The sequence below is a fragment of the Geotrypetes seraphini genome, chromosome 9 (genome assembly GCF_902459505.1).
Source record: "Geotrypetes seraphini chromosome 9, aGeoSer1.1, whole genome shotgun sequence".
NCBI lineage: Eukaryota > Metazoa > Chordata > Amphibia > Gymnophiona > Dermophiidae > Geotrypetes > Geotrypetes seraphini.
Window position 1 is genome coordinate 125,412,284 of NC_047092.1, and position 13,669 is coordinate 125,425,952.

Here is a 13,669-nt window from a genome sequence, read left to right on the forward strand (position 1 = left end):
AGGGGTGTTGTGGGGAAGAGACAAATGAACTGTCAGTTCAGCACCCCACCTCCCTTCCCTCAGTGGGAAACCTCTCTCCCTTCCCCATGCTGTAGCTTACAATCTTTGGTCTACTGGCAGTTTAAATGTGTTGCCTTTGGTGACTCTGCTGCAGTATGCTGCCTCTGTGGGGATAGGAAGCTGAAGCAAAGCTTCTGGAGCTTCCGAAGGCAATGTGTTTAATATGCCAGCAGCCTGAAGATCACAAACTGCAGCGTGGGTGGGGAAGGGAGAAAGAGGTACCTAATCCCATGGAGAGAGAAATGCTGCACTCGGGAGTGGTAAGTGAGAAAACCACCAAATTTTTTGGGGGGAGAAGGAGACAGATGCTAGACCATGGAAGGGAAGAAAAGGGAAGGAAATTGAGAGGAAGATAGAAGAGAAGAGAGGAAAAAAGAAAAAGAGCACACGGGGAAGAACGAGATGGGAAGGGGAGGCGAGGGATACTAGAATTAGGGGTGGGGTGGGAAGGAAGGAAAGAAAAGGAAAGCGAGGAGTGAGATGCCAAACTATGGGAGGGGGGGAAGGGAAGGAGAGGAGAGAGATAACAGATTGTGGGGTGGGGAGAGAGATGTCAGACCAAAGGGGAAGGGGGGAACTGTTAGGTATTTCTTTTGACTTAGGGGCGTCAAGAAAAAATTACTGACACAATAAGGGTGTCTTGAACTGAAAAAAATTTGGGAACTACTGCTCTGCAGTATACATATTCAGGTCTTAATTTCTCTTGCTACAAGCCCCATATAATTTTTGTTGCCTTTCTCTTGGTGATTGATCTGAAAATGAACCAAACTGAAAAAGTTTCCTGTTCAAAGACCTACAAATGAAAAGAATAACTCAAAAAAGGATATATTAAAATTATTTATTCAATAAAAAGATTCAATAATAAGTATTCGTATCCTTCATTTAGGGAGTCTTTTATTAAAGATTAGCAGAAGTTATCTGGAGCAGGACCCTTAGAAATAAAATAGGCTTTGTGGCAAATAACATACTAATCTTTAGTAAAAGACCCCTTTAGTGACTGGTGGTATTTGTTTGAGCAGCAATAACTTTCAAAGGAACCTTTTCTGTAGTTGTCCAATAGTTTCTCACATCACCTGTGAGGAATTTTGACTCGGTCTTCCTTGCACAACAGTTTCAACTCTGTGAAATTTGAGGGCTTCCTTGCAGCTAACTTTCCCCCCCCCCCTTTTTTTTTTTACAAATCTGTGAAAGCAGTTTTTAGCGCAGGCTGGCACGCTGAATGCTCTGCACTGCTCCCGATGCTCATAGGACCTCTATGAGCATTGGCAGCAGTACAGAGCATTTAGCGTACCAGCCAGTGCTAAAAAAAAAGCTTTTATGGTTTTGTAAAAGGTGTGTGTGTGTGTGTGTGTGGGGGGGGTTAGGGACCTTTAACTAAGCTGTGGCAAAAAGTGGTCTTGGTGCACCGTTATATGAGCCTTTCCTGCATGCTAAGGCCATTTTTACTACAACCATTAAATAGCCTATTTTCAATTTTTTTTTAAATTAATGGCCATACACTAATCAGTGCATGATAATTTTTTAAAATTACAGTCACATATTAACACTCAAAAAATTAAGGAACACAACATCAAATCTCATCAAAAGCCTTATAAATGTTTAAACTACATATCTTGGCTTAAATAAAGTGGAGAAAAAGACCTCAGTAAAAAATGCTCTCCATATGTTTTTATAAATAATGGTAGTGTTGACATCATCTTCAGTCATTAAAAAAAAAAACTCCACTTCCTTACATCAAATACTTGTGCTATCTACAAAAAATACTGAGGTATGTATATTTCAATAATGTCCCAATAGTTACTAATATCCAAAGCGCATCAAGAAAAATATATATCATTCACTTACCTCAATGAAGTTCCCATCATCTCAACTAGACTAATCACACAGTAATTAAATCCACTGCAAGTTTTGAGCATTAATGTGTGACAGTGTGATTTTTTTCTGAACACTCAATTCCCAGTTTTTTTAGTAGTTCTATAATACACATTTTTAAAAATTACCATGAGAGCCTTTACGGTTAACTAGGTGGTAAAGTCTCATGTGGTATCTCTGCGCAAGCTAATTAGCGCACATTAATGTAGACACACTAAGGAGCTCATAATTGAAACAAAAATACGTCTAAAAACCGGCCTAAATCGAAACTTGGACGATCAGTAACACAAGTTGTCCAAGTGCCGATAATCGAACCAGGTTTTAGACGTATTTAAAAACGGCCTAGGCCTTCACAGTGCTGCTGAATGACCAGAGCTAAAAGGAGTGTTTCAGGAGGAGTGTCAAGGATGGGATTTGGCAGGACGTGGGCCATCCTAGACTTAGTCGTACTGCATGTATAACTGAAAGTTTTACAACACTGCCAAGATGGAACTTGGACGTTATGATTTAGGCCATCTAAAACCAGGTCTAAGTCCACAGAAAGTATCTTTAGATATTTTCTTTCAATTAATTTGACCTGGGAGAGGTCATGATATCATGGAAGCGATTTTACTTTATTTGAAGTTTTGGTATTCATACCATTAGAACAAAAATGAAAGCTAATAACTTCCAAATTGGGAACAAGGTAAACCTGCAGGTGTGCATTTATTTATGCATACCTTGGTTTCAGGTTCCTGTAGTGCTGTATCTGTGTGCTTTTGCAGTGTTTCTAAGGGAAAATGAAGCAAACCGAGTGCTGAGGCGCCAAAAACGAGCAAATCACTTCCTGGAGGAAATCCTGCAGGGCAACCTGGAGAGAGAGTGCTACGAAGAAACATGCTCATTTGAGGAGGCCAGAGAAATCTTTAAAGCGCAGGAGAAAACTGTAAGTTAAAACATTGAGGTTGGAAAGATACACTGAATAAACAGAAATGGCAATTATGATTGTTATGTGAGGCACATCTAGTCTGCCCATTTCTTACTCTTGCTGCAAAACATACATATATAAATATTTTGCTTTATTTCTGAATTTATGCTTACTTTCCTCTAATCTTTTGTGCTTATCCCACACTTCCTTGAATTCTGATAGTTTTTGCCTCCACCACTCAGCCATCAATGTACATATGCTAAGAGTGTACGCTGAGTACATTTTCTTTTCCTTTCTCAATTATTTTCATTTAACTCCTTTAAATTGAAATCTACGAAAAAAAGAAACCCAAAAACATAATGAAATCAAGTTTCAAGTTTTATTATAATTTGTTATATTGCCAAATCAAATTTCAAGGCGGTGAACATCCAAAGGATAAAAAGTACATATATTTATAAATACAGAACACTAAGTTTTGGGTTGTCATACAAAGACTCGTCAGGATGGAAAGACAGACTGGAACAAGAGGAAATTGGTAGAACTACATTATTTAAAGTAAAAAGCACAAATGGGAAGTATAAAAGGAAAGGGATCAGGGTAACGGGTTAGTAAATAAAATTCAATAAGGTCACATCCTTAACAGGACGGTTATATATTAAGGCTGGATTCTGTATACATGTTACAGATGCCGGTTACAGAACCGAGTTAGTGTAGACACGGCTGCTACACTTATCGCAGCAAGGGATCTCCCTGCCATGATAGGTATAGCGGCTGCAGCCGCCTTTCCCCCCCAACGATCGCCGGCAGGAGGGTTCCCAACCCTTCCTGCTGGAAGGCCGTCCACCCCACCATCAGGAGGGGTGGGGCTCTTCTTCTGGCAGGAGGGGTTGGGCACCCTCCTGCTGGCAATCGTCAGGGGGGAAAGGCGGCCATGGCTGCTATACCTATCACGTCAGGAAGATCCCTTGCCGCGATAAGAATAGCGGCTGCGTCTACTTACAATGTAGGCCAGAATTTTTCTAGCTTACATTGTAAGCATCTCCCGCTCTACTAAGGAGATGTGTAGGGCCACCTAGGTTTGCCTAGGGCTACCGCCTAGCCATAAGTGAGCTTAGGCGGTCTTGCGGGCCTCTCTAGGCTCTCAGAAATGCCTTCAATATAGGCGGCCTGCCTGGGGAGCATTTAAAAAAAAAAATTTGTGACCTGATTGGCTGATTAGATTTATAGAATCCGGGCCTAAAAGCATCCTTAAATAGGTAGGTTTTTAATTTGGACTTGAAGTCAGTTAAACACGTGTCTTCCCTTAGGTAGTTCAGCGTAGCGTTCCAGAGGGTAGGAGCTGTAACCGTAAAAATGTTTGAGCACATTGTATTGACGTGTCTCAAAAACAGAATAGCAAGTAAGTTATGAGATATGGAAAGGAGGGACCTTTTGGGGGTGTATGGAATAAGCTGTGCTAATTTGACTGTGGTAGGTTAGTTTTGCATCAAACCGTGACACCTAGAAGTTCGTGTTGGGACTGTCTGAAGGGAAGTAGATGAAACGGAGATTGGGGCAGATAAAGAAAGGCCCTCTCTTACCGGAAAGATCATAACCTTTGTCTTACTAATATTTAAAGCTAGCATATTAGCGCCAAGCCAGTTATAAATATTTTTTAGCTTTTGATTTATGAGAGATATATCTTCTGGGTTTTCGAGATCTATTTGATGGACTAACTGAATATCACTGGTGTATGCGAATATGGAAAACCCGATTGATTGAGCCAGCTTCAAGAGGGGAGTCAAGAAAATGTTAAACAGTAACGGGGATAGAATGAAACCCTGGGCATATCAAACTTATTAGAAGTAGTCTCTTTGAAGCTAACTTTAGAGCACTGTTCTTCAACCGCCGGTCTGCGGACCACTGTCAGTCTGCAGAAAATTCCTGACGGTCTGCGCAGGGCCGGCGAGATCGACGCCTTTAAATTTCCTGCCCCGGTGGTGTTGGCAGAAATCTGCTGTTCCTCCCAGCCTTGGGCGATCAAGACAGGCTGCCGATGTCGGGCATTCCCTCTGTGAGTCTCACCTATGCAGAACCAGGAAGTTGAAACAAAATAGACGGGACTCAAAGAGGGAAGGTCCCGATGTCGGCAGCCTGTCTTGATCGCTGCCCCTGCCGAGTCACCGAAGAGGGCCGCGGGGAAAGTGCAGGTAGAAGGGAGATGGTCAGCGTGCGTGGGGGGGGGGGTGTGTGTCAGCGTGTGGATTGGGGCCATCAGCAGCGTCTGTGCTGAGTCTGCCCACGTGCAGGATGCGGCGGGTAGGGGTCTCCGGCTCGTCTTGGGCGGCAGGGCCTGCAGTGCAACGCTGTTTTTGCCAGCTTGGGGGGGGGGGCGCGAATGTGCAGGGCGCGCAGGAACAAGATCATGAGGAGCCTTCGACAGTGGCTGTCTCCCCTCCCAGCAGCTCTCGCACTTACCAGGGCAGTGATTCACTTTGGCAACTTCCCCTTTCCTCGGAGGTGGCAACGGACCAAAGGCTACCTAAGGAAATCACTGCTGCAGACAAGTACTGAGAGCTGCTGGAAGGAGAGGAAGTCATTGTTGGAGGCTGGGAAGCTTCTGGATAAAGGGAGAGTTGCTACTGGACCCGGAGGGAGGTAGAAGGAGAGATGCTACTGGGAGGGGAGGAGAGAAAGGGATGGGAAGAGAGTTAATATTGGATAGGGGGGAGGAGGGAAGGGAGAAGGAAAAAAGGAAGGAAACAGCTGGCAGGGAGATTACAGGAGGGGAAGGAGGTCAGGGTGGAATGGAGAGATCAGATGAGGGAAAGGGGAGAGAAAGAGGAATGAGAAAGTAGAGAGAGATTGATGCTGGAAAGGGGGTCAGCAGAGAAATGAGAGAGGGATAAAGATGCTAGATCTGGTGTAGGAGAGATAAAAATGAAGAAAGCAGTGAAGCTGGAATGAATGATATTAAAAGGAGAGAGGAAGCACAGGTTGGATGGAAAGGGGAGAGGGGCATAGAAAGAAGTCAGATACATATGGAAGGAGGAGAGGGCAGATAGTGGATGGAACAGATGCTGGATTGAAGAGACAGGGCAGATGCTGGAAAGAAAAGAGTGAAAAGAAGATGAAAGCAGAGACCACAAAAGGTAGAAAAAAAATTTTTATTTCTATTTTGTCATTAGAATATATCAGATTTGAAATATATATCCTGCTAGAGATATAACTGGGGACTGCAAAGCCAGGCAGTGCTACTTTAGCTTCCAGCTGGCTTAGGGCTCTCTCGGACCAGGGGCATTCTCCTAACACTATTCCTGTCATATGTGACTGCAGTATTCTGTTAGCATGATATTTATGTGTAGCATTCTGTAATAATTTGGCTTGTTCAGTTTTCTTGATAGTAGAGGGGATATATGTGAAGGGGAGAGGAGACTGGGGTTTTGTTGGTCCTTGCTCTGTATATTTATATTTATAAAATGGCAATTGTACAGAATATTGTTTCTTTTTATACTTTAATAAAATACATTCAATATAAAATCATAACTGAGGCTTGTGCAGATGGGCTCAGATGGTTTGTGGGGACCGAGCTTGCGGAGACATGGCGGAAATGTGTTTTTTTAAATTTCGGTCTTAGTAGTTTGCCGGTCCACAAAATAATTCTTTTATTTCTGCCGGTCCACTGGTGTAAAAAGGTTGAAGAACACTGCTTTAGAGGTTCTATTGGAAAGGTAAGAAGTGAACCAATCCAAAATTTGAAATCTAATTCCAATGTCTGCCCCCATGCCGGCCTCCATGCTGTCAGTGCTGTTACCACCACACCTAAATTATATTAAAACCCCATCACCTGTCCCCTTCTTTCCTCTTACCATGTACAATGATCAAGATGATGTTGACTAACCTGAAGTCATGCCATATTGCCACACAAAAATTGGCATGGCCTCAAGTAAGCTGGTGCCATCTTGACAAAGTAAAATGGTGGGACAAGAGAGATAGGGAATCACTTCTGCACAAAGACTACTATATATGAACAGTGCATAATAGACTTGCTTTCAATTTAGGGAAAACTGGTGGGGGCAGCCAAAAATGAAAATTGGATGCTAGGAATTATTAAAAAAGGGATGGTTAACAAGACTAAGAATGTTATAATGCCCCTGTATCGCTCCATGGTGCGATTTCATCTGGAGTATTGCGTTCAGTTCTGGTCTCCTTATCTCAAGAAAGATATAGTGGTGCTAGAAAAGGTTCAAAGAAGAGCGACCAAGATGGTAAAGGGGATGGAACTTCTCTCGTATGAGGAAAGACTAAAACAGTTAGGGCTCTTCAGCTTGGAAAAGAGATAGCTGAGGGGAGATATGATTGAAGTCTACAAAATCCTAAGTGGAGTAGAGCGGGTACAAGTGGATCAATTTTTCACTCCATCAAAAATTACAAAGACTAGGGGACACTCGATGAAGTTACAGGAAAATACTTTTAAAACCAATTGGAGGAAAAAAAATTTCACTCAGAGAATAGTTAAGCTCTGGAACAAGTTGCCAGAGGATATGATAAGAGCGGATAGCACAGCTGGTTTTAAGAAAAGTTTGGGCAAGTTCCTGGAGGAAAAGTCCATAGTCTGTTATTGAGAAAGACATGGGGGAAGCCACTGCTTGCCCCGTATTGGTCAGCATGGAATATTGCTACACCTTGGGTTTTGGCTAGGTACTACTGACCTTCATTGGCCACCGTGAGAATGGGCTACTGGGCTTGATGGATCCTTGGTCTGACCCAGTAAGGCTATTCTTATGTTCAAGCTGTACCTACATCTCATGCTTCAGGCATAAAAAGACTAGGCATTCTTATTGGCTTCAAATTGGATATGAAGACTCAAATTAAGGCAGTGAATAGAAAGACTTTTTTGAATTGCACTTGCTTTGCTGTTTTAAATATTTTTATCATCTGATAATTTTTGTACAGTGGTAGAGTTGTTAGTAATTTCATTACTTGATTACTGCAATAACATCAAAGATACTCAAAATTGTGTAAAATACTGCTGCCTGAATTTTATTAGGTTCCTATAGATCTTGTTATCAGTATTGAAAACATTAAACACAAAATCCTATTGAGCATTTGCGCTGTGCTTAAACTGTATCGATCACCCTTAGAGGATATTCTATAAATGGCGTAAAAACTTAGATGCTGGTAGACGCTCTACAAGCACCTAAGTTAATTGAGAAATGCCATTCAAAATGGTAAAAATAAAGCACCTAACGTTGCCTAATTAAAAGGCATCAGAATCATGCCTTTGTAGGTGCTTTACGGCGCTTAACACCACTATGGGCATGGCTAATGCTGGAAGTAGCATTAGCCGCCATAAAGTGCCTATGTAGGTACGATTCATGGCATAGATAAGTGTCGTAACTAACAATTGATGAGAAACCTTTGCTGCTGTCTCAAAACTTTCCTCGACCTCCCCAACTCGAGTTTCATGAATTGGAGCTTCATCAAGTGGGGATACTGCAATGAACAAACGTGCTGATAAAGAAACAATAAACTAAAAAGGACTACACTGAACTCAACTGAACTAAACCAACTATAACAACTAGCTCTGTGTTTATATACTAGAGTTTGGTTTATACACTAGAGTAGGGTCTGAGCTTTTCACATTCCAATGGCATATGTGACACCCGGGGCCCATCATTTTTTGGCATCCCCCCCCCATCTGTACGAAAAACATGATTTTTAGTAACAAGCCACACGTCACACATGAGTACCTATGAAAAGGCAGCATCTTACATATTGCAGTGAGCAGTACATCAATACACCCATTGTAAAACTAAACAAGCCAGACTAGTACAGATCAATCCTACACGTCAATCCTAACAGAAAACCATGTCTTTCAAACACACAGAACACAAAAAACAATCCCTCCCCCTTATACAAAACTGTAGTGTGGATTTTAGCCATGATGGTAACAGCTCTGATGCTCATAGAATTCTGAGCATCAGAGCTGCTACCACCACGGCTGGCGCTAAAAAAAGCTCCACAGTTTTGTAAAAGGGAGGATAAAATAGAAATACATAGACAAAAGTTAAATTGAACCAGCAAGAAGCTGGACTCTGCATAAAATGCAACACCACAGAAACAGTGACACATGTCTCCTAAAGCAATAAATAAATAGAACATTTTTGTTCTACCTTTGTCTTCTCTGGTTTCTGCTTTTCTCATCTTCTTGTTACCCTCTTCCTTCCTTCCACTCTCTGCCCCTCCCTATATGGCATCTTCTTTCCTTCTATGCCCCTTCCAGAAACTGTATGCCTCCCCCTTCCATCTCTCCTTTCACCCCCATTGGTCTGGCATCTCTCTCCTCTCCTTCCCTCTCCCACACCTCTCTTCTGCAATCCCTTTCTTCCCTCATTTTCCTTTTCAATTTATTTTCTGCATCCATCTAGATTACGTTCTTACTTCCCTCTCATCAATTTCCTTTTTTACTGTCTACCTACAGCTCGCCACCTCTTTCCCTCACCCCCTCCAGTATTTCCCTAACTCAATCCTTTTCCCCATCATCTGCCCTCTTCTCCCTACTTCATCATCTGCCCTCTTCTCTCTTCTCTTTCTCCCCACTTCCATTATCTGCCCTCTTTTCTCAATCTCTCCATCCACCACAGGCCCATCTTTCTCCCTTCTTCACCTTTCCGATTTTGGCAACAAGATCTGCAACCCCCCTCTTGCGATGACATTTAAGGTCGGCAACGGGCCTCCTTCTACCCCTGGCATCAACAGAACTTCAGATCGGCAACGCGGTACTCAGTCAAAAGCGGAAACAGGAAACTGAGTCAGAGGGAAGCTTTTGTCGTGAACACTAGAGATGGGCACGGGAAAAAAATCTGTCACCGTCACTGCACCTTCCCCTTCACCGCCCCGTCACCATCCCCGCAGCATCCATACAAGCCTCAGTACTGCAATATTTAGCTTATTCCTTCCTTATAAATCAAAGTTCTGGCTGCTGAACTGGAGAAAGAGATGTTCAGCTTGCAGGGCTTTGTTTATAAATTTTTATCAACAGAACTAATATACTACTTTATCCTGAAGCAAAAAAAAGAAAAAGAAATAGAATTTTTTTTCTACCGTTGTTGTCTGGTTTCTGCTTTCCTCATTCAATTCCATCCATCCACTGTCTCTCTTCTCTCTGCATCTTCCATTTGCTCTGTTACTGTGCCTCTCCCTTTCTCCCCCCTTCCAAATTGGTCTGGTACCCCTCTTCTTCCCTCCACTCCCCCCATAGTCTGGCATCTCTGTCTTCTTCCCTGCCAGCGTCTTCTCCCCACTCTCTCTTCCCCATTTCCCTTCAGCGTCTTCTCCCCACTCTCTCTTCCCCGTTTTCCTTCAGCGTCTTCTCCCCACTCTCTCTTCCCCATTTCCTTTTAGCATCCTTGTCCCCCCCGTCTTCCCCATTTCCTTTCAGCATCCTTCTCCCCCCATCTTCCCCATGTCCTGTCAGCATCCTTCTCCCCTCTCTGTCTTCCCCATGTCCTTTCAGCATCTTATTATTAAAGCATTCCATTTTCAAAAATTCACTAATGGATAATGCACTATTCCCCACCAACGCATTTCGCCTTCTTCTTCAGGAGGGGGCTAATATGTTTAAAGAAAATTTTCATGACAGGCGAAACGCGTTGGTGGGGAATAGTGCGGCCACACAGTTAATATATATAAGATAAGTGCATTATCCATTAGTGAATTTTTGAAAATGGAATGCTTTAATAATAAGATGAACTTTATATAAGCAAAAAAGATGAAGAAATATTTATAAAATTAATATGTTTAAAGAAAATTTTCATGTTACGAGTTGAACTATAAAATATAAAAAGAAAAAAATATTAGGTTTGATATACACTGGGTGAACTCAGTGAAGAGTGCTGCTACGCTGATATCTTTCAGAGTAGCTTTCTGAGATATCCCCAGTGTCTATATATCAAAATTTAGTTCTTTGCATTTGAAGTTATACATGGCAAGATAGCTGGTTTGCTTTGGACTGTTATCTTTCACAGAGGCATGATTCTCTAAAGGGCACCGTTGTGCGATTGACACGCAATCAGCGGCTACTTTTTAAACAGCTGCCAATATTGGTGCAATATAGAGAATTTGGGCCTGAGTGCTTAGATCAGCCAATATGAATCTGATGAACGATCCATCTCAGTACTCTGGAAACTCCGCACCATAAAAAAACACTTTCACGACTCCTCTTTCCGACTGCTGGTACAATCTTCCATTCTCAGCATCCTGGACTACTGCAATATTATCTACTTGGGTGTCACAAAAAAAACCATCAGGAGACTAAAACTAATTCAAAACACCGCTGTCCGCCTTGTATTTGGCCTAAATAAATGGGAACACATCACCCCTTTCTATCTCAAACTTCATTGGCTACCGTTCGAATCCAGAGTCATATTCAAGTTTGCTTGCTTCTGCTACAAAACAGTACTCGGTTTATCCCCAACCTACCTCAACCCACACTTCTACTTGAATTGCAACACTAAGAACTCCCGCAGAATTCATCTGTTCGCCTTCCCCTCACTAAAACTATGTCACCTCAAAAGGTTCTTTGACAAAACCTTCGCTTTTCAAGTGGCTAAACTGAACCCATGGCTAGCCCAAATGGTGCTCGAGGCCCCCACCTACCTCGACTTCAGAAAGCTACTCAAAACTCACCATTTCCATGGACACAACCCCTGATACCCTGTCCCCCACTACTCCCCCCTCTACAATGCACTGAAATCCCCTCTCTGCAATGCACTAAAAGCCCCTCTCTCTCCTTCTTACTGTAATATCCCTTCCCACTACCCTCAACCTTTACTTCTCTTCCCCAGCTCACCTAAACGACATCATTCTATGTCAATTGTTCTTTATTGTTCGTGCACTATTTGTAATCTCCGATATGTTTATAACTTTGATAAATTGCTGTGAACCGCCTAGAACTCCCTGGGTATGGCGGTATACAAGAATAAAGTTATTATTATTATTATTATCTTTCCACTGAGTACAACTTGATGAAACACAAGCCTATATGTTTGCTGTTATTGGTCCAAAGCTTGGGAATGCTTTTACCAGATGCGCCGAGATTAATTTTGTACAAAAGTTGGACATACATGTAATCAAAAGCTTACCTCTTCCCTTCATATGATTAAGGATCAGCGGCTTACCTATTAAAAACTATTGTTACCACATAATTTTTTATTAGAATGAAGTTTTGGTATTATAGTCATGTGCTCTATCTGCATATTTTCCCCCTTTATTATATTACTAGTCATTAAGCCCGTTACATTAACGGGTGCTAGAATATGTCTATCTGTCTTTCTTTCTTTCTGTGTCTCTCCCTGCCCCTGTCTCTTTCGTCGTCTCTCTCCCTCCCACTGTCTGTCTTTCTTTCTGTTTGTCTCTCTCCCTGGCCCCCTTTGTCTGTCTGTGTTTCTTTCTTTCTGTCTCTCTTCCTGCCTGCTGTCTTTCTGTGTGTCTGTTTTTCATTTTCGTGCGCTGCCTGCCTATCTTTCTGTCTCTCTCCATGGCCCCCTTTTGTCTCCCCCCAAAGCAAACCAAGATTGCTCCCAGGCCCCCTTTCCCCCCTCCCCCACTTCCCTGTGCAGCAACAGCAGCATTCCCTCCTTCCCTGTGCAGCAGCATTTCCCTTTTCCCTGTGTAGCAGCAGCATTCCCACCCACTTCCCTGTGCAGCAGCAGCATTCCCCCCTTCCCTGTGCACCCACCCCTTGCCTGCTCCCCCTGTTCCCTTCCTTTTCCCTCCCCCCGTCCAGCAGCATTCCTTTCCTGCTCCCCCTGTGCATATGACCCACAGAAATCTACTTGCCTCACAGAAAAGCGCTGCACCGCGCTGTTGCTGGCCTCGGTGTCTTCTCTACACTGCGGCCAACCCTAGCGGAAACAGGAAGTTGTGAGAGGACGGGCCGCAGTGGAGAGAAGATTGTGAGGCCAGTGGCAGCACAGCAGCAGCGCTTTTCAGTTAAAAGCTGTGAGCAGGCGAGAAGGAGTAGGAGGAAAAATAGATGCCGGCAGGGGGGTTTGGAGGTCAGGGCGCGTGCGGCAAGCCACCGCTCGCGCCTGAAGATTTTAAAAGAGCGCTTGGCGTTGGGGCGTGTGCGGAAAGCCGCCGCTCGCGCCTGAAGATTTTAAAAGAGCGCTTGGCGTTGGGGCATGTGCGGCAAGCCGCCGCTCGCGCCTGAAGATTTTATGGTAATTGTCGGATGGCTCGGTGTGGTCCCTATGCAGCAGGAGCTGAAAGCAGTGCTGGGGGCTTGTGAGAGGAGCCGCCGCTGCTGGCGACCAAGGTAGGTTCTGGGAAGAAGGCTGGGGACTCGCGCATGTGCACTCCTGCGACCACAGACCTACAGCGCACGGAACACGCAAATAGGAGTGCGCATGCGCGAGTTAGCCTTTTATTATATAGGATTACAAGTATTTTAAATAAATAGATAAATAATATGATGAGAGACACATGGGGGTCCTTTCACAAAACGGGGCTATAAAGTGGCCAACCATACCCTTACATGGGTCTTTCCTGTGTGTTAAGGCTAATTTTAGCACAGCAATAAAATGGCCAATTTTCCATTTTTTGTATTAATGGCCATTTTCTAATGTCACTGACTAAAATGGCTTGAATAGTATTGTTTATGAGTGAGGACAAATTTAATAATTTAGACTTCAATTATTAAATACATTTAGACTTCAATTTAATAATTTAGGCTTCAATGCCACACTCTTATCATTCATTTATTATTCTCAATATCATTTCATTGTCTCACAGAAATTTCATATGAGATTTCTAATGTCACCATTAATGCATGGCCATTAAAAAATA

General features: G+C 43.1%; 1 protein-coding gene across 1 annotated transcript in view; it reads left to right on the plus strand.

Moving 5' to 3' along the window:
• Positions 1 to 290: 290 nt before the first annotated feature.
• The window catches only part of LOC117366428 (coagulation factor IX-like), a 128,364-nt gene continuing 114,985 nt past the window's right edge, over positions 291 to 13,669 (plus strand). Inside the window, exons 1-2 of the mRNA XM_033957767.1 lie at positions 291 to 320; positions 2,663 to 2,857. Coding sequence (XP_033813658.1) covers positions 291 to 320; positions 2,663 to 2,857 — 225 coding nt within the window. The remainder of the gene's footprint in view (positions 321 to 2,662; positions 2,858 to 13,669) is intronic.